Source organism: Lagenorhynchus albirostris, chromosome 4, assembly GCF_949774975.1.
Source record: "Lagenorhynchus albirostris chromosome 4, mLagAlb1.1, whole genome shotgun sequence".
Lineage (NCBI taxonomy): Eukaryota > Metazoa > Chordata > Mammalia > Artiodactyla > Delphinidae > Lagenorhynchus > Lagenorhynchus albirostris.
The window spans coordinates 31,213,686-31,232,798 of record NC_083098.1 but is presented as its reverse complement, the minus strand read 5'-3'; the positions used below and the strand labels follow the sequence as shown (position 1 = coordinate 31,232,798).

General features: G+C 42.5%; 1 protein-coding gene across 11 annotated transcripts in view; it reads left to right on the top strand.

Annotated features, from left to right (window-relative positions):
* Positions 1-620: 620 nt before the first annotated feature.
* The window catches only part of GATB (glutamyl-tRNA amidotransferase subunit B), an 81,719-nt gene continuing 63,226 nt past the window's right edge, over positions 621-19,113 (top strand). For all 11 annotated transcript variants that reach the window (XM_060147780.1, XM_060147779.1, XM_060147778.1 and 8 more), the window contains exons 1-2: positions 621-824; positions 2,781-2,931. In XM_060147780.1, the coding sequence (XP_060003763.1) occupies positions 649-824; positions 2,781-2,931 (327 nt within the window). In that variant the 5' untranslated portion in view covers positions 621-648. The remainder of the gene's footprint in view (positions 825-2,780; positions 2,932-19,113) is intronic.

Here is a 19,113-nt window from a genome sequence, read left to right as displayed (position 1 = left end):
GAAATATAGTCCTTATTATCTATGTGAAAGCATCCCATTTTCGTTAACTTTTCGGTACGTCTCGTCTACCAGTTAACGTAAGCTCCATGAGCAGAACGGCCATAACTGCCTTGCTCATTGCTGAATCCCTAGTGCCTAAGAACTGTGTCTGGTATATAGTTGGCATGCAAATAGGTATTTGTTGCATTAATGCACAAACTGGTGTGTGAAGTGGAAAAGGAAACAAAAAATTTACTGAGTGGGTTTGGGGTTCACGAAGCCTTCGCGGAGATGTCAAGGTCATTTACTTCAGCTCGAAAGGTTAACTGGGCTATAAAATCCTGGCCAGGTTTCTCCGCTTTGGATCTCTGGCACCACCTGCTCTCTCTCAAACGCACACACGTGCTCACGCCTACAAAGCTCTCCAGCTCCCCGCTAGGAGGAATCACACCTTCCGACACAGAATCCCTCCCACCCTCACCCCTATTTCTCATTCCCTCCTCTCCCCTCCCCTCCCGGTTCCGGAAGTCTTCGAGTCGCAGTGCCCCCTGGGAATAGTAGTCTTCCGGTCCGAGCCTAGAACAGTTTATCCCTTTCCAGAACTACGCTTCCCAGAGAGCCTTGCGGCAGCGGGCTGCTGTATCACCTGACCAGGACTCTGGAGAGGCAATGGCGACGCTCGTCCTGTGCTGGTGCTGTCCTGGAAGGCGTTGGGTTTTCGCCGGGATTGGCGGCGTTTCTCGCCACGGAAGAGGGGTTCCAACTGGGTCCACGTCCAGCGGGAAGAGGGGACAGAGCTCAGTGGCTCAGCAGCCCCTCATCACGGCCCAGAAACCGAGGAAAGGGTATATTATTTCGTACCATTACTCCCCGCTTAAGCGTGAGGTGGAATTGCGGGACTGGAGAGATAATGGCCACTACAGCCCAGCCTTCAATCTAGACGTTTTGGTGGGCGGGAGGTGCTGGGCTATAAGTTGCAGCTCTGAAACCTAAATGAAAGCACGAAACTGGCCCTCTATCAGCCCCGTCCCCACACGTAAACCGCTGTCTTCAGGTAGACAGGCATATTTGGGTAATTTGCGAGTGTAAAATAGCACGTGTTTTCCTGACTCGAAAGCTGCAGACAGAAGAGTGGATTCAGTTACCTTAACTAATAGCACCAGTAGCGGGGTCGGTGACAGTAGAAGATGAATCTTATTTACCTGACATTTATTTAGAGCTATTACGAGTCAGCAGTGTTGTAAATTATTAGTCAGAAAACACCACCTATCTGTGGAGGCGTTTCATTTTGAACATGTGTGTCTAGACCTAGGAGAATGCAGCCAATGACAAGAGATCTTCCCTCTGGTTATGTAGAAAGTGTTGTTTATTTTGCTTAATATCCACTGAACAGCTGTTTATATTTCACTATATGAGACCTAAATAGTTTATTTTTAAGTACAGAAACATAAGGCATGTGTCTAATATTCAGTTTTTCTTTTGAGATAGTTAGGTTGCCATTATTTTTGCTTTTCTGTTGGAGGAACAGAGGGAAAATGTCCAGAAACACTGTTTCTGTTCCTTTCATAAATTAGGTTGTCTCACTGTGAATGTAAAGTATTTTTTTCTCTCATGTAATGAAACTGCGAAAATACATTGAATAAGGTTTTAGTGAATGCAAATTTCTGATAAGTTCTTCGTTTAATTCCTCTCAATTACAGGTTGTGCTTCCCAACTTTAAAAAGAAGGAATTCATCAGTACTACAGATGTAGAACTTCATGTGTTGAAATGACTGAAACAAAACCAAATACATGTAAACAAAATACATGTAAACAAAAATTTCGATAATACAGAAAATTGCTTGGGGGAAGAGCAGGATAGGAACAGGCGGACTATGGAGAGAGTAGGTGAACACCAGGTGATCTTTAGATTGCCCAGGATACATGGGTTTAATAATAACCCATGGAATAAGCACACTTATAAGAACCTGGAGAGACCTCTGTATGGAATGTTCATACAGACCCAATAGAGTAGGAGTGGCCAGATAAGAGATTATTGTAGCATTTAGGTTGCATTATTGCAGCTTCTTAGGTTTGGTTGTAGTCAAGTATAAAACAAGCAAAGGAACCTGACACTAGATCTTTGGAATTTAAAGTGATCTGGGGAACCAGAAAAAAAAAAAAGCCACTTGCAATGGTTTAATGTTTTCCTTTGCACAAAATTCCCAGGAAGGGTGTCATTTAGTGGTGATCTATTATATCTGTCACTCTGGTTACTTTACTTGCAAACCATTGTTAGAAAATGAATTCCAAACATGACTGAGAATTTCCCTTCCTTTTTCATAATGAGATGTGCAACTATTCACCATTATTTCTCTAGTAAAATCCTGATGTTTATGTTAATTCTAAAAACGTTCACAAGATCAGCTTTCTTCATTTGCTGACCGACTAATTGACAAAGCACAGTTAATTTAGAAAATGCTTCTTTTCATTAGTCAGCCAAGCAGTCACCACCTGATACCCATTTCTAAATTGTTTTCAGATGCCAAATTGTTCTTTTCTGTTACCTTCTTGTTTGCACAGTGAACTCTCCTTATGCCATGTTGTAAATGAATTTTGCTTTGCCGGCCTTGTAGGTGTTCATGTTGCATTGCTTTTGATTTAGTCACCAATAGAGTATGACACATTTTTTAAAGTAGGATATAAAATTTTAATAAGTTAAAAACACAAATAGAAAATTAACATTTGTGGTTTCAGCTCTTAGAAGTTCATGCATGGTGACGGATCTAAGAACTTCTTAACCATTTTGTCTTCCTATTTAGTGAACGTGAATGGGCAGCTGTGGTAGGTTTGGAGATTCATGCCCAGATTGCCTCCAACTCCAAACTCTTCTCTGGATCTCAAGTCGACTTTGCAGCACCTCCCAATTCTTTGGTATCTTTTTTTGATGCATCTCTGCCTGGAACTTTGCCGGTAAGGTGTTTATTGTATTCTGTTTTCATTACACAATGTTCATGTTTTATCGAACATAACTCTTAGGAAATACTTGTTTAGGGAGCTTTGCATGAAGTGGGTTGGACTAAATGTTTTCCAAAGACTCATCTCTGTAGTTCTGTTTCTAAGTCTAAACGTCATCCGTTTGTTCGTGTATTCATCTCACACACAGTTTAGATTGTTTACTCAGTATCAGGCTGTCCGGTCTGTGCTATGAACTGAAACAGAAAGATGAGCGACAAACCGTGCCTTTGAGGAGTTCAGAGACTATCTGGGGAGATGTGTCTTATGCACAGAGTACTGTGTCACTGCTTCTGTGGAGGTCATATGCGGAGTATGGTTTTGGAACCCCACTCAGGGACTTACTGAATTCAGTAAGAGAAGGACTGTTGTGAGAAATTGGGGAAGAGATAGGGTTGGCTAAGGAGGGGTTGTTGGAAGAGCAACAACCTGAGCTAGCTGAGAAGGCAGGCGGGAGTCAGGCAGATGCATGGAGGAGGGAGAGGCAGGGGAGTCTCGTCAAAGGAAGCAGTATATGTCACGTGATATTATGGTATAAGGTCAATAATTATTGTGGTTTTAGAAAATTAAGAACTGGTCAGTAATGGAGAAAAAAGTCAACCACAGTATGCTTTGAGTGAAGTACTCATTTATCTATTCATTCTCACTGAAACTGGCAATGACTGGGTCTAGTGTACTAACTCATCAGCAATATTTTTCGCATATATTTTCACATAGGTGGATGAAGTTTTGAAGGAAAGGATGGAAGGAACAATGTGAATATTTGGGCTAATACATGGCTAATAGTCTGTCCGGGACACATAGTATCAACTGGGTGTGGGATTTCCTGCCCTCCTTGCAGGGAATGTGTAAGTGGTGGTGATGCGGGCAGGGAGAGGTTTCCTGGGTGAGTTCCACACTTTCTAACATTTAAATACAAGTGAAAACTGGTTGAACTGCACACTGGCGGGTGTGCAGAGGCAGAGGTTTTCTTTTCCCAGAGTCACTGCCATGGAAGGTCATGGGCAGTGCCTCCAAAGTACCTGCTGCACCCAACGTTTCGGTTATACTAGGGCAGTGTCTCTGTCTTGGAACTTTTTCCTTACTTGTGCTTTTTGTCATGGAGGACTCCTATTCCTGTAAACCATGCCTAGGGTCACCTTTGACTTGCTGTTGGGTCTTTCTGGGAGAAGACAAGTATAGGAGTGTCTGTCCCTTCCCTCCTCCCTCCCTCTGCCCTAGAGTATCTATTGATGGAGAGATTGTTTTTATTTGAGAAGAGACAATTTTCCAGTTATAAATGTGTGAATTCTTTGTGGGGCAGAGACTCAGCTATAGTAGAAATAAAGTAATATCTATTTAGACAAGTGAATGGAAAGCAATTCATCACAACACCTCTTCTTTCTTCCTTCTGAGCTCAAAACATTCTTTTTCCACATGGTGGTTGGTTCATTATCAAGAGACTAGACACAACTGCTGAGTTCTTTCTAGGTTTCTCCAGCTGGGAATATAGTATCTAGCAAGGTATTTATTATAGTTCACATTGAAAACATCTATTTGCAGATAGACATGTTTTCTATAGATAGGCTCTTTACTTGTGGCTAACTGTGGTCAAATATTAGAGACAATTCAAAATAACTAAATTTCAACATGCTTTGAAGACATCTTGTTATGCCCCCAAAGAAGATACTTGCCTAGTGATAGGCATATCAACATGACGGTGAAGTCGTTTGGGACATTGGCGCATTGAGAGCTTGGCTTACATTCACTAAATGACAATCAAAAGCTAGAAATCCAGTTTTGCTTGAGCTGGGTTTTGTTCTTCCTCTTCGGAGCCTACCACACTCATTGTTTGAGCAGCCTAATGGGTTATTCTCGCAACAGAGCTAATCTGCCTCTTTTTCAGAAATGTTTCTGTCTTTAAAAGACCTATGTTAGTGTGTGACCTAAATTATACCATAACTACCAGAATAAAACGTTGTCATTCCCACAGCCCTTCAAAACCCAGTGATGTAACTAGATAGAGATTTTAAATATACTGAAACATTTAGACAGTTGGCCTTCTCTAAGCCTGTGGAGATGGTGTATTGATGCTCTGATATTCTGACTACGTATTTGTTTATTTTTATGGAAAAAATGGTGACCATTTGTTAGATACACTGTTAAGAAGATAGAAATAGGCAACCAAAAGAACTTAGGTTATAGTGTCAAGTCTTTTTCTGTAGACCAGATTCATTTGCTCTGCTGTCTTTCTGTAAGTATTTGATTCTCCCCCTCTCTTGATTGTGTCTTTATTCATTCGCTCAACTGACATTTATTGGATGCCTCCCATGCACTAGCCATCATAGAAGTTCTAATGATACAGGTTTGAAGAAGGTAAAAGATCGCTGTGGGTCTTGTCTTCACGGAGCTTGGACAATTAAGTGGGCAATTGGCAGTACTTTTCAATGAACATGCTGGTAGTGGAAATACAGTGTGCTCTAGGAGGGGCGTTCAACACAGATATAGGGAATTTGCAAAATTTGGCCAATAAAAGTGAATAGGATGCACAAAGAGCAGAAGAAAAACAGGGCATGGCTTGCTCTAGGAACTGAAAGAAGTTCCGCGCGTTGTAGCACAGAACTGGAATATGGTGTGGCAAGAGGTGAGACCGGCGTGGAAAGCATAGTCTGTACCATACAAGCCCTGCTAAGGAGTGTGCATCCCATTGCAAAGAGGTAAGAAGATGTAAGGAGAGTACCAGGTCAGAGACTTGAAGGGATGGCATATTTTGAGGAGTGAGTACACAGTATTACTGAGATTCAAGTAAGGTGAGGACCAGGTAGTGGTCATTGTATCTGTTAAGGGGGATATTTACAGGAAGCGTTTCCGCGATGGGGTTAGAAGGGAGGTGGCAGAAGGTCGAAGAACTTGGGGATGTTGAGGTAGCGATGAGAGAGTGTGGGCAACTATTTCAAGAAGTTTGGCTTGGAAGGAAAAGAGAATGCAGTAGAGAATTCCCTGACAGTCCAGTGATTAGGATTCCGCGCTCTCACTGCCAAAGGCCTGGGTTCAATCCCTGGTGAGGGAACTAAGGTTCCCGCATGCTGCAGGGCGTGGCCAAAAAATAAGTAAATAAAGAGAGTCGATTTAAAAAAAAAAGCCTAATTTTCCTTAATGTTGGAGAAACTTGAGATTGTTTCAATGCTGATGAGTTATAGTCAACAGTAAGGTATCGTCCACTTAAAAATATGTTAAGGGCTTCCCTGGTGGCACTGTGGTTGAGAGTCCGCCTGCTGATGTAGGGAACACGAGTTCATGCCTCGGTCCGGGAGGATCCCACATGCCGCAGAGCGGCTGGGCCCGTGGGCCATGGCTGCTGAGCCTGTGCGTCTGGAGCCTGTGCTCCGCAACGGGAGAGGCCACAACAGTGAGAGGCTTGCGTACCGCAAAAAAAATAATAATAATAAAATAAAAATAAGATTTAAAATAATTTTAATGCTGATGAGAAGGAGCCAATGAGGGGGCAGTTAAAGAGGCTTTTGATTAATGTGGCGAATTGAACGTATACATGTTAATCTGTCCTTCTCCTTCTACCCCAAAGAAACCCCACTGAAATGACAGTGAAAGAATTCAAAGTTATAAACCTATGAGAGAATGGGAGAGTAGACCAACGTGCATAAGACGGTAGATGGAGGAGGGCCTGACTTGGCAGAACGAAGTTAAGTGTAACCCAGGAAAGGGACAGAAAGCCTTCAGAAAGAGACACTAGTCAGAAATGAGATGGTGTGCCCTATGCAACCCCGGAAAGGGTCCGGATGTGAGATCAACAGGTATTGTGGAGGGCCAGAGGGAGGTGAAGACAAAGGTATTAATTCGGAGTCTGGATACAGAGCAGTTAGACCCGAGGTCCTCTCCTGCCCCTTGGTAGCTGCCCTACCTTCATAGGAATCTATAGTTTGGGGAGAAATTCAGCTTGTGACACACTCCCCCTAGAGACCCCAGGCAGAGCAAGAGGTACTGGTGTCAGACAGCATCTGTACTCTGAACCCCAGGGCCTGCCCGATCCTTTCCCTGCCCCGTTTGAGGAGCTCAAGTGAACTGGTATGGCCATCTCTTCTCTTTCCCACCTCCCCCAAGCAGGAACCCATAGGAACCTGACAGAACTTGACATTTAGGGGGATCTCAATTAAAAAAAGCTACCTGGCCACCTCATTGATTGTCCTAGAATGAAGACCACCAATCAGCAAGCCCTGGATATTTACATAGAATGCTTAATCAGCATTTTAGTACCTTACTTTAAAATATAAATAGACTGGGAGTTCCCTGGTGGTGTAGTGGTTGAGAATCCACCTGCCAATGCAGGGGACACAGGTTTGATCCCTGATAAGCAACTAAGCCTGTGCGCCACAACTACTGAGCCTGCATTCTAGAGCCCGTGAGCCACAGATACTGAAGCCCATGCACATAGAGCCCATGCTCCGCAACAAGAGAAGCCACCACAATGAGAAGCCTACACACCGCAATGAAGAGTAGCTCATGCTCGCTGCAACTAGAGAAAGCCGGCGTGCAGCAATGAAGGCCCAATGCAGCCAAAAATAAATAAATAAAAAGTAAATAAATTTCTTAAAAAAAAAAAGATCATTTCAAGAGGTAAATTTTAAAAATATATATATGTGTGTGTGTGTATGTATTGTGTGTTTATATATGTGTGTGTGTGTGTGTGTGTGTGTGTGTGTGTGTATGTATATAAATTGACAGCCAAATATCACCAGACATTTGAAGAAATTCTCCAATGTAGTGGACAGAGCCCAAAATAAAAAGAAAACAGAAAAATAAGAGGCAACAGATAATGCACAGGGTAGAATTCTTTAAAAATTAAAAGCTTTTATAAATATCCTTAGAAAGATAAGAGAAGGTAGCTGCATCCTTGAAACAAGAACAGGATACCACCATTTAAAAATAAACAATCAGGGCTTCCCTGGTGGCGCAGTGGTTGAGAGTCCACCTGCCGATGCAGGGGACATGGGTTCATGCCCCGGTCCGGGAAGATCCCACATGCCGTGGAGTGGCTGGGCCCATGAGCCATGGCCACTGAGCCTGCACGTCTGGAGCCTGTGCTCCACAACAGGAGAGGCCACAACAGTGAGAGGCCCGTGTACTGCAAAAAATAAATAAATAAATAAAAATAAAAATAATCAGGGACTTCCCTGGTGGTCCAGTGGTAAAGACTGCCTTGCAGTGCAGGGGACGCGGGTTTGATCCCTGGTCAGGGAACTAAGATCCCACATGCCGCAGGGCAACTAAGTGCGCATGCCTCAACTACTGAGCTCGTGAGCCTCAACTAGAGCCCACGTGCCACAAACTACAGCACCTACATGCCCTGGAGCCTGCACACCACAACTAGAGAAGAGAAAACCCACACGCCACAATGAAGAGCCTGCACGCCGCAACAAAAGATCCCACTTGCCTCAACAAAGACGAGCCTGACTACACATCATTACAGCTACACTTGAATCTCAGAACGTCAGGGTGCCCTCCCGCTCTATTTTTCTAGGTTAAAGTTATGATTGAAAAGTAATTGGCATATGAAATGTTTTTATCTCACCTGAGATGTATAGAGTAGTATTTTTTCTGAGGATCACTCTTACCTCTTTTAATCTTGATGGCGTTACCCGGCCTACTTTCTGGTTGCCATCACTCAGGAGAGGAGACCAGGGTGGGGCCTGGGCAAGGACTCAGACCCTGAATGCCTTGGGAACCATTACTTTGATTATTTTGCTCTTATGAAACAGCTATATGATTTTTTTTTTGTACTAATATGAAGGTTTTCCTCAAAATTCTTTTCCATCCTGGAGAGAAGCCAGCCCCAGAACAGTGAATAGTGTAGTGTTGTTGTGAGATTTCCCCTGTAGTTTTTCTCTCCATGGACTTGAACCAAGCACTGCTGCCACATCGGCCTTTAAAGCACAGGCTCGTGTGGGGCCTCCCCAGAGGGTCTCATCACTTGGGGGAAGAGTTTGTATATTTTTTCGGTTGGCTTTTCTTTACCAGTTTCTGGCTTTTATTCTCAATATATTTTTGCTAAACTTGTTTCACAAATTAAAAAAGAAAACAAAGATCCCATGTGCCACAACTTAAGACCTGACCCAATGCAGACAGAAATAAATTAAATAAATAAATTAAATGAATAAATAAATGATAAATCGTTTTAAAAAGAAATAAAAAATAAACAATCAGAACAAAAGCTCTTAGAAATTAAAATTAGGATGGAAAAAAAATCCAGAAGAGTCAGAAGATAAAATCAAGAAAATCTTCCAGAAAGTGTAACACACACGCAATCGGACAATCGGGGAAAAAATAAGAAAATTAGAGAATCAATCCAGGATGTCCAACCTCTGATTAATAGGAGTTCCAGAAGAGAGAAGATAGGAAGTAGACAAGAGGAAACTATCAAACGAATGACACAGATTAATTTCCCAGAACTGAAGGACATGCGTCTTCAAGTCAGAATGGCCTGCCAGTGACCCAGTGCAAGGAATAAAAATAGCCTCCCATGCAGAGCTGTCATCATGAAGTGTAGAATTGGAACACCAGGGATAAAGATAAGATACTAGAACTTACAGAGAAGGAGAGTTACATGCAAAGGACTGGGAATCAGAAAGACATCAGACTTCTCAAAGCAGCACTGAAAGCTAGAAGATAATGGAATAGTGCCTTTAAAAATCGTAGGAAAGGGCTTCCCTGGTGGCGCAGTGGTTGAGAGTCCGCCTGCCGATGCAGGGGACATGGGTTCGTGCCCCGGTCTGGGAAGATCCTGCATGCCGCGGAGCGGCTGGGCCGGTGAGCCACGGCTGCTGAGCCTGCGCGTCCGGCAACGGGAGAGGCCACAACAGTGAGAGGCCCGCGTAACGCAAAACAAAAAAAACAAACAAAAAATCGTAGGGAAAAAAAAATCATCCTAACCTAGAATTCTGTATCCAGCACTATAAATCAAGTGTAGCAGTAGAATAATGGTATTTCAGACAGGCAGGTTCTCAAAAAATTGTCCTTCCATTAAACGGGAACCTGCTGAAGTCATGGAGAGGCTTCAGACTGCTGGCTGTGTAGCAGTGGGAGAGGAGGAGATGGCTCCAGAACAGAGAGGTTTCGAGAAAAAACGGGAGGTGGGGAGGGAAGAGCAGGTATCTAATGCTTGTGCAAATAAGAGATTTTACATAGAAACTGGAGTCTATTTATTTTATTGAAGTATAGTTGATTTACAATGTTGTGTTAGTTTCTACTGTACAGCAGAGTGACTCAGTTATACATAGATGTGCATTCTTTTTCATATTCTTTTTCATTATGGTTTGTCGCAAGATATTGAATATAGTTCCCTGTGCTGTCCCATAGGACCTTGTTTATCCATTCTATATATATTAGTTTGCCTCTGCTAACCGCAAACTCCCAGTCCATCCCTCCCCCACCACGCCCCTCCTTGGCAACCACAAGTCTGTTCTCTGTGTCTGTGAGTCTGAGAAACCAGAGTCTTTGAGAATAATGAGGAATAGGCAGTAAGAAAATAAAGCAAATTATAAAATGAAAGACCTGTTGACTTCAGGAAGAAACAAAACATTCAGGAAAGGACATGTAATTGGTGTGTACTTTACAGCTCAGCAGAGAGACATATTTACATAATAATAGAAACACCAACCACTCACGTAAAAAAAAAACTGTAATATAATTGGGATATTGGCAAGTAAAAGAACTAAATTCTTATCTACCATAATCAGAAGTCATGTCCTAAATTGATAAAGTAAGAAAAAATTAATGTAGGAATATGCGTTAGGAATACTTTTGGCCACAGATTAAGGGGAGCCTCTTTTTCCTTTTCAGGCCCTAAGTTGATTGATTCGTTTTGTTTTTTTAATTGGCTGTTATTATTTCTTTTAGCATTTTATTTTTTTTAATAAGATAATGAGTGAAAGATTTAGAGCTCCCAAGAGACAAATTATTAGGCAAAAGGTTTTTCAACAAAACTTTTAAAAAAGTTTTTATATAAAGATAATATTAAGTAATAGTCAGATATCACCTCTGCTGGTTTCTCAGCCATCTGTTGGTGAAATTTGTCTCTTTTTTGTTCCCAAAGTTCGAAAAGTGACAGCATCCCAGCTCTTCCCCCACCTGTAACTCCCACCCTTACCCTACCCTTAGGAGGAAAGGCTCATCCACATTCTAGATCCTTCATAGCCAAGTTCAGGCATGTGGCAGGAGTCCCTGCTTCCCCATGGGTGGAATGACTTACCTACCTACCAACCTGACTTTTCCACTTTGATGTCATTCAGGTCATCATGGGCTTGCACTTAAGGGCGGCTTATGTTGTTCTTGAATAGAAATGTGATAAAGTAACAAGCACGGGTAAATTCTATGGGACAGAATAAAACATAAAAGTATTGCAAAATATCTCACCTTGTAACTGATATACATTATCTCTTGGGAATGGCATGGGCCTAGTCTGGCCTAGTCTGGCGGCTCCGTATTCCAAAAACAAGAACATTGGGTCCTTGGGACAGTTTGTCAAGTCTGTCTTTTCCCCAGATTAAGGAAGGATTGTTACGTGGCAAATGGCCAATAGCCTTGGCCAGAAAGTGATGGATTTTCCAAAGGTCCACTGGCACAGCATATTGTTTAAAAATAGGAAGGTAAATACCAGACATAACAGCTCAAAGACCTGAAGGTGGTTCAGGACTAGCGGCGGAGGGTGGCAGGAACTGCTGCTTTTTGTTGTAAATTATTTCTAAATACGTGCCTCTAACATTTTGTTAAACAATCAAAAGTTAGGTTTAAAGGAGTGACATATAGGGGAGAGGAAATTATTGATAGCATCAGGTTCCTGAGAAATCAGGAGCTGTCCCTGGAGCACAGGGAGAAAGACAGCTCTCCCACTGGAACCTCAGGGAAGGGGTGCCCCTCCACCCACAGCTAAAGGCAACTTTTGGGGTTGGGCTGTGGAAGGTTGAGGAGGCCCCCATCTGATTTTTCCTTCTCTAGCAAACACTGTTTCTTGCATCTCACTCTCCTCCTCCTGGGTGCTCTTTCCTGCCTCTGTTAGTGTGTTTTGAGTTCTGGGTCTGGGTGATCCACTCTCTCAGCTTTTCTGGCCTCCAGTCCCTTCTGTTTCTCCCTGGCTCTTGAATGACAATATAGAATCCCAGGCTGACAGTTCTGTCCCCTCAGCACTTGGAAGACATGATTCCGTTGTCCTCAGACGTCTGTTACTGCCGACGAGAAGTCTGTATCCTTTGTAGGAAATCTGTGTTTCCTCTCTGATAGCTTTGTCCAGGATACGTCCAGGTATGGATTTGTTTCTATTTATCCTGCTCAGTACTCAGTGGGATATCTCCACGTAAAGACTCGCCCCTGGACTGTGGCGGCACCTCTGGAAGGAATTCATGGTGACTGTGTTAGGGCCCGTTGGGCTTTACTGAACAGACAGTTTCTCTGTCCATTTATTGGCCCCCAGCTGTCACACTGCTTGGATGGTGCCGCCCTTCAAGCCCACACCCACGCCAGGAGCAGGGCCAGGGACTCTAGGTGGGTGGCTTCCTCCACATCAGCTCCTCAGTTGGTGGCACAAGATTTTCTGGCTGGACCAGGATTTTGTGGCTCCCGGCTCCCTGCCCCCCAGTGGAATGCCAGCCTTGACTTCTGTGCCACAGGTGCTTGAAATCGCCAACAACTGGTGTCTCTTCAGTGTGGTTAACAATGCTGATGGTAGTAGAGTCAACTAACATTTACTGAGTGCTTTCTTTATGTGCGTGTGGTTATTTTAACCTCATAAATTTTATGAGGCAGCTCCTGTCATTATCCCAGTTAGAAAGTAAGTGGACAAGCTAGATTCAAACCCGGAGGTCTGGCTTCCAAGTTCATGCTCTAAACCCCTTTGCTGTTCTGTCTCCTGCAGTTATACCCCTGGGTGATGTGGGCCCCAGGAGATTTCCTTTCTTTTGAGCTTGGCTGTGTGTATTTATACATTTATATGTGTATGTAAATGTCTGTGTGTGAAGACATAATACTTGTCCTCATCCCCCATGTCCCCCCCACCCCAGCATGTCTGCACCACCAGCTCTGTATCACTCAGGCTGCTGTCTTTACCGGTGGTTACAACCTCCCCTCTCCATTCTGATTAGTGACCCTTCTTCTGAATGTTTCTTAGGACTACAGGCACTTTATCTTCTTATTTTACCTTTAGTTTTAGAATTATGTGGAATCCCATCATAAATCTTCAGACTGAAAAGGTTACTCAGCCTATTTTCCTGCTGGTAGGCAGGATTACAGCTAAACCAAGGACAACATTCTTTATTTTTATTAGCAGGCATTCAGCTTCACTCATTGCTTTGACCTAATAAGACCCCTTACTCTGATACAGAATCTCCCTTAATTTATTAAATCATTATTTGTCTGTAGAATTATAGACAGAATTTTAGGTTATTTGCTTCGAGTCAATTATTTCCTATTTATCAATGTCATTCCAACTCTCTACTTGTAATATTTTGTATGTGAGATGCGAAATGGGAAGAAAAATAGGAAAGGAAATATATTTGTTTGATAAAACGTCTTGAGATATACAAGTCTATTTGTTCATAATTTACAAATGTTTCCAGTAATGGCAAGATTTCAGCAAGGAATCAAGTCTGTTTGAAATTTATGCCTGTGCAGACCACACACACACACACACACACACACACACACACACACACACACACATTCTCTCTCTCTCTCTCTCTCTCTCTCTCTCTCTTTCTCTGTCTCTGTCTCTCTCTCTCTCTCTCTCTCTCTCTCTCTCTAGTGCTTTGCTCCCTCCTGGTGTTGATCCCTGTGTAGGAGAAAGCAAAGCGAAGAGAACGTTGTTGCTTTGCTGATGCCGGCTGATGGGTGGCTCGTCGGTCTGTGGCCAGGAGATACCTGCTGCTGCTGATCAGGCTGTGCCACATTCCATTAATGACAAACTGGTACCTCTAACATGTTAATAAACAATACTGCTCGATTTCATTTCAAAAAAATATTAAAGAAACTAGTAATTCTGCTCTTGTTTTACTTGTTTGAAAGCGTTTATCTGTACATAACACGGAACTGCCTAGTAACTGTGACTGCCTCTTACTCCTAGAACTGGGGAAAGGGCGATAGAAGCTCTCTTCCCCATGCGTATGCAAGAATGTTCTCCGCTTTTCTCAGGATCAGCCTGTCTGAAAAAGCATTGGGAGTTTTCCATGTCAAAGATATTTTAGATTTGCCCTGGCAGCTATGGCATGAAAAGTGGAACTGAGATATTGTTTACCCATTTTACAAAACTTTTCTTTTATTCACAAGAGTGTTACTACTGTTAGCAAGCAGAAGGGGAATGAAGAGGGAGGAAAATCTGATGTGAATAAATCTAAAGTGATGCCTGCCCTCTGGGAACTAACAAACAGTGCAGTTACCATGCTTTATGTTGGAGATTTCTTCTTGAATGTGTATGCAAATCGCTCTGAAAGGGATCCTGCCCCTTTAAGAAAAGATAATGTGAATGCTTATGTAAAGTACTTTGAGATTAATTAATTAATTTTTTTTTTTTTTTTGCGGGTACGCGGGCCTCTCACTGCTGTGACCTCTCCTGTTGCGGAGCACAGGCTCCGGACGCGCAGGCTCAGCGGCCATGGCTCACGGGCCCAGCCGCTCCGTGGCATGTGGGATCCTCTGGGACTGGGGCACGAACCCATGTCCCCTGCATCGGCAGGCGGACTCTCAACCACTGCGCCACCAGGGAAGCCCGAGATTAATTTATTTTTAAAATTTCTTACAGCACATTTATTTAATGCTGGGTAAATCTGCAATATTCTAGCTCTCTGAACATAGCAGATATTGGTAATAACTTTTGTTTTGAAGGACCTGATGGATTTAGAATTAATAGCTCTAGAGAGCATTAGGCTGAAGCGCTCTTCTGACCCTTAATTCTAAATGTAATTATAAACATTTTTAAACTCAAGACTTCTAAACAAAATAGAAATTCAAGAAAACAGAATTTGGGAAAAGTGTTTAAATGCATGCATTTATAATCAGATCTGTATTTGCCTCTCTGTCCATTCACACTTAAATGATGGTTAGTTATTTGACTAAGAAGACAAAATGGGACAGTTTTCTATTAAAATGTTTTTCCATTTCAGTGATTTGCTTTAATGTAACCTGTAGAACTTATAATTACATTGTGTTCTCAGACGCTAATCTTGCTGTTGTCTGAGCCACTGTTACACTTTTTCCTCATCCCTCTGTAGAGTGGGGTGTTCCAGGGGTTGCAGTGTTCTGCCCCATGACCCTTGCTTCTGCAGAAGAGGTGTGTCTGCGTGCTCACGCACACAAACGTGGAGAGGCTCCCTTTCAGCTCTTAAACTCTCTGATGGTCCAGACTTGTCCTCTGACGTCATTAACTGGATTTCCCCCGTGGACTCGGCTGACGCATGACCATCACGGACCTTCATGTCTAGTAGGCAGCATGACCTCCCCTCCCTTCGGGGAAGCATTTAACTCCTTCCTGCCTTGGATCTTTTTCCAGCGTTCGGTGGGTTCTTGAAAGCCTCCCTCCTCACGACCATTCTCCCTTCCCCCACCCTTCTGCCATTCCCACATGCAGTATTCCCCACGGTGAAATCTAATACTAGTGCTTCTACATTGTATCGATATATATTTCGCAGTTGACTGACCATCCTTTATGTATGTTGTTTATGGGGATTTCTGTGTTTGATTATAAGGTTCTAAAAAGCAGTTCATAGATCATACTCGGGCCACTTGACAGTACCTTGCACAGAACATGTATATATAACACCCATAATAAATATTTCTCTATATAATTGCAGATACTTAATGAGCACATACATGAGTCCACATGAAAGAATTTTCCAGATATCTAAAACCCTTTTGATATGTTTTAACTTCTTTATAGGAATCTTTCTAAAATGTATTTTCTACTTTTCTCCTTTTAAATAGGGTATGTTGAACATAAGCTAACCTTTTCTTGATTGCTCAAGGTTGTCAGCAATATGTTGTTGTAATATAATGGTGCCTTCAGGGTCTACTGAGGTGTGTAAAATTATCTGATCCACAGGAAATGGCTAAAGATAGCCATTATTTTTAGGTTTCATATTACAGTCTTTGTTATTGCAATCATCTATCCCTCAACTCCTTCGTTAAGCTACTGTCAGTATATTTGATTCTAGGAACCACTTCTTGCTCATTTTTCACTTCTCAATTATTACTTCTGGTCTGCTCCAGCCCAGAAAGCCAGATGATTGCATTTCTTAATGTAAGTAAGAACAGGCTCTGAGTAGAGACCTGTCCTACAAAATAAAGTACACGAATGGTATGAAGGTAGTTAGCTTCTCGACATTGTAAACAGTGTGAGAATAGAGTAGGAGGAGATCCTGGAAGTCATTCAATATAGTACTTCTAACTTAGATGAGAGAACTGCTGTTGTGACTTGCCCGCCGTCACTCAGTTACTTCATGTCCTAGTCAGATTAGAACTCATGTTTCTGACCTCAGTTTAACGCTCAGCCTCCAATCTCTTTTCTACCATAACTATTGGAAGTCTGATTTATGTAGGTGCTATTATTTTGCAGGTATGTGTATATTACAAAACATGGATACCATCAACTGGTGTATATGTGGTAATGTTAATAGATGTATGTCCACATACTATACACACACACAGGCATTGACTGTTCAGCATTGATGCTGATCATATGTGCTATTTATTAGTGTCCAGTAGGTGAGAGATCTAAATCTGGGGGTGAGAGAAAAGTGGAAAAGAGTGCTGCTTCCAAAGAAGAATGGGTGAAAGGAGATCTGACCTAATAAGCTACCAGTTCAGTGCCCTGGACACTGGATTTCTCCAGACCCCCCACTAAGAGAGCAGCCCTGACTCTGGGCAGCTCCCAGCTATACATTTTACCATGCAAATAGTAGCCATAATGAAATATTCTTTTAGAATCTTTTATCATTGTTTCATTCTGGGAAATTTTCTCTACATCTTCTTCCAGTTCACTAATTCTCTCTTTGTTATATATGCTCTACTCTTTAACATACCCACTGAGTTGTTTTTTTGTTTTTTCACTGAGAGTATCTTTTATTTACAGAAATTCTGTTTTTCTCTTTTAAATCTCTCCTGTCTTTTTGAAAATATCTTGTTCCTTTTTCATGTATTCAGTTCTTCATTTCTTTGGTAACTTTAAATCTAAATATTTTATAGCCTGTGTTCAGAAATTCTGTTACCTGAAGTTCTTGGGCTGTCTTGTTCTGCTTTTTGGTGTGTCTGCTGATTCTGGCAAATGGTAGATGATCTTCTTGTTGTATTTTGTATTTTGGATTATGAAGTCATGTTTGACAGGACTTTATTAGTGGGAATCTTCTGGCTGGGGTAAGAGTGAATCTCTCCAAAGAGCTTTTACTTTGACTTTTGCCAGATACCCCAGGTCTAAGCCAGGCCATTTTTCATGTTTATCTTTTAGCTTGGGGGTTCCTTGACCACAGAGTTAGTAAATTAGAACCCCAGGTTCGCCTGAGAGCAGGTTGTGGCAATCAATTCTTAGGGCAGACTTTTTTGTTTTGTTTTAACCTAAGTCTGGGCTGAGACTTTACTACAATTGAAACTTTACAGGAGGGAACAGAGGGTGTGACCATGTAGCTGGGTCTGCAGCCCAGGCTGTGAAGGTGAGCGACTTAGACTCCGAATGGGACAGGAAAGGCATCTTTGTGTTTCTCTCAGGCTTCCTTTCCTCTGCCACCGAGATATCCTTCCCTTCTGATTGCAGCTGAGGCTGAGATCTGTACACCTCCCAGCTCATCCTATCTGTCCTCTTATCACAGACACAGATCAAGTGACTGAGCTCTTTCCAAATTCCCTCTGGTTGTGCAAGGATGCACACTCTCACCCATTGCCTTTAAAGGTTATCACTTTCCGAAAGCAATTCAACCTAAATGAATTGTTCCCTTCACCTTTGTTTGGAAATGGTGATGCCATCTTGTTCCTCTCAAGGGACAACAAAAAGTAAGACAGTAGAATTAAGAGGGACAGTGGATTTTGGTGGAGGGAACCCACGAGGAAGCCAAGGGGTTGTTTTCCCCTCCACCCCAGCCTCAGGGAACCTGAGGGACCTTGTCTGGCCTTCTCCCCAGGTGACTCTCTGACGCGGCCACATGCTCCTTTCTGGGAAAGGAACGTCTCCAGGCAGCACACTCATCTCCCCAGAGATTCATTCCTGAGCAAGAAACCTTCAGTATTGGGCTTAGGGCTTTTCTCCCATTTCCACATCCCACTAGGCAGGTTTATTTTCCCCTTAGAAAATGCCCTTGGATGAGACATTGAGTACAATAACACCAAGCCCTTGTTAGAGAAGATAGTGCTCTACTTAGAACTCCTAAGTGTTTAAAATGAATTTGGTACACCACTGCACCCACAAGTCTGTAATGCTAAAAAACGAGGTGGGAATGTGTAGAAAATAAACTAAAAACACATTACCAAAGGTGCCCAGGAGTACAAAAGCTTAGGGGTCTTTTGTTGATATAAATATATAGTAGTTTAAAAAATTACCTAACACTGTTCTGTGACATAGTTTTTGTCTCTGCCATTCAAGCAGCTCATACTGGCTTTGTTCTGGTGATTTACGCTAGAAGCCTATAATAAAAATGCAGCCTGAAATCATGCAGCTGGGTACCATTCATTTTTCTTCCACGGACAGTTCCAGAGCTTAAAAAATTGCAGCAGACCTGTAAAAGCTCTGCACCCACAGGACATGCATCCTCAGCCATGGCAGCTGGCTCTCTCAGGTTTCTTCTGCTCTGTGGAGTCATTGGTGATGCTCTTGGGGTTTCTGGATTGGTTTAATGAGTACTAGAAAAGAGTTTCCAGGAAGATATTGTGCGGTTTTAGGGCATCAATAAAAATAATACTCCCTTCCCCTCTTGAGTCAGAACCAATTGAGAAATCAGCATAGAATTAAGACAAATGGAGATGAACCTACCAGCTTCATTACTGATAACAGCTTGATTGAAAAATGTAACATGATATATCCAAATGGCTTCTAGTACTTTCTGCCTCAGTTGAACTCAGCTCCCCCAAAACCATAGGCCTTTCACTTGCAGAAGGCTTATCACATGGCCAGAGTAAACCAGA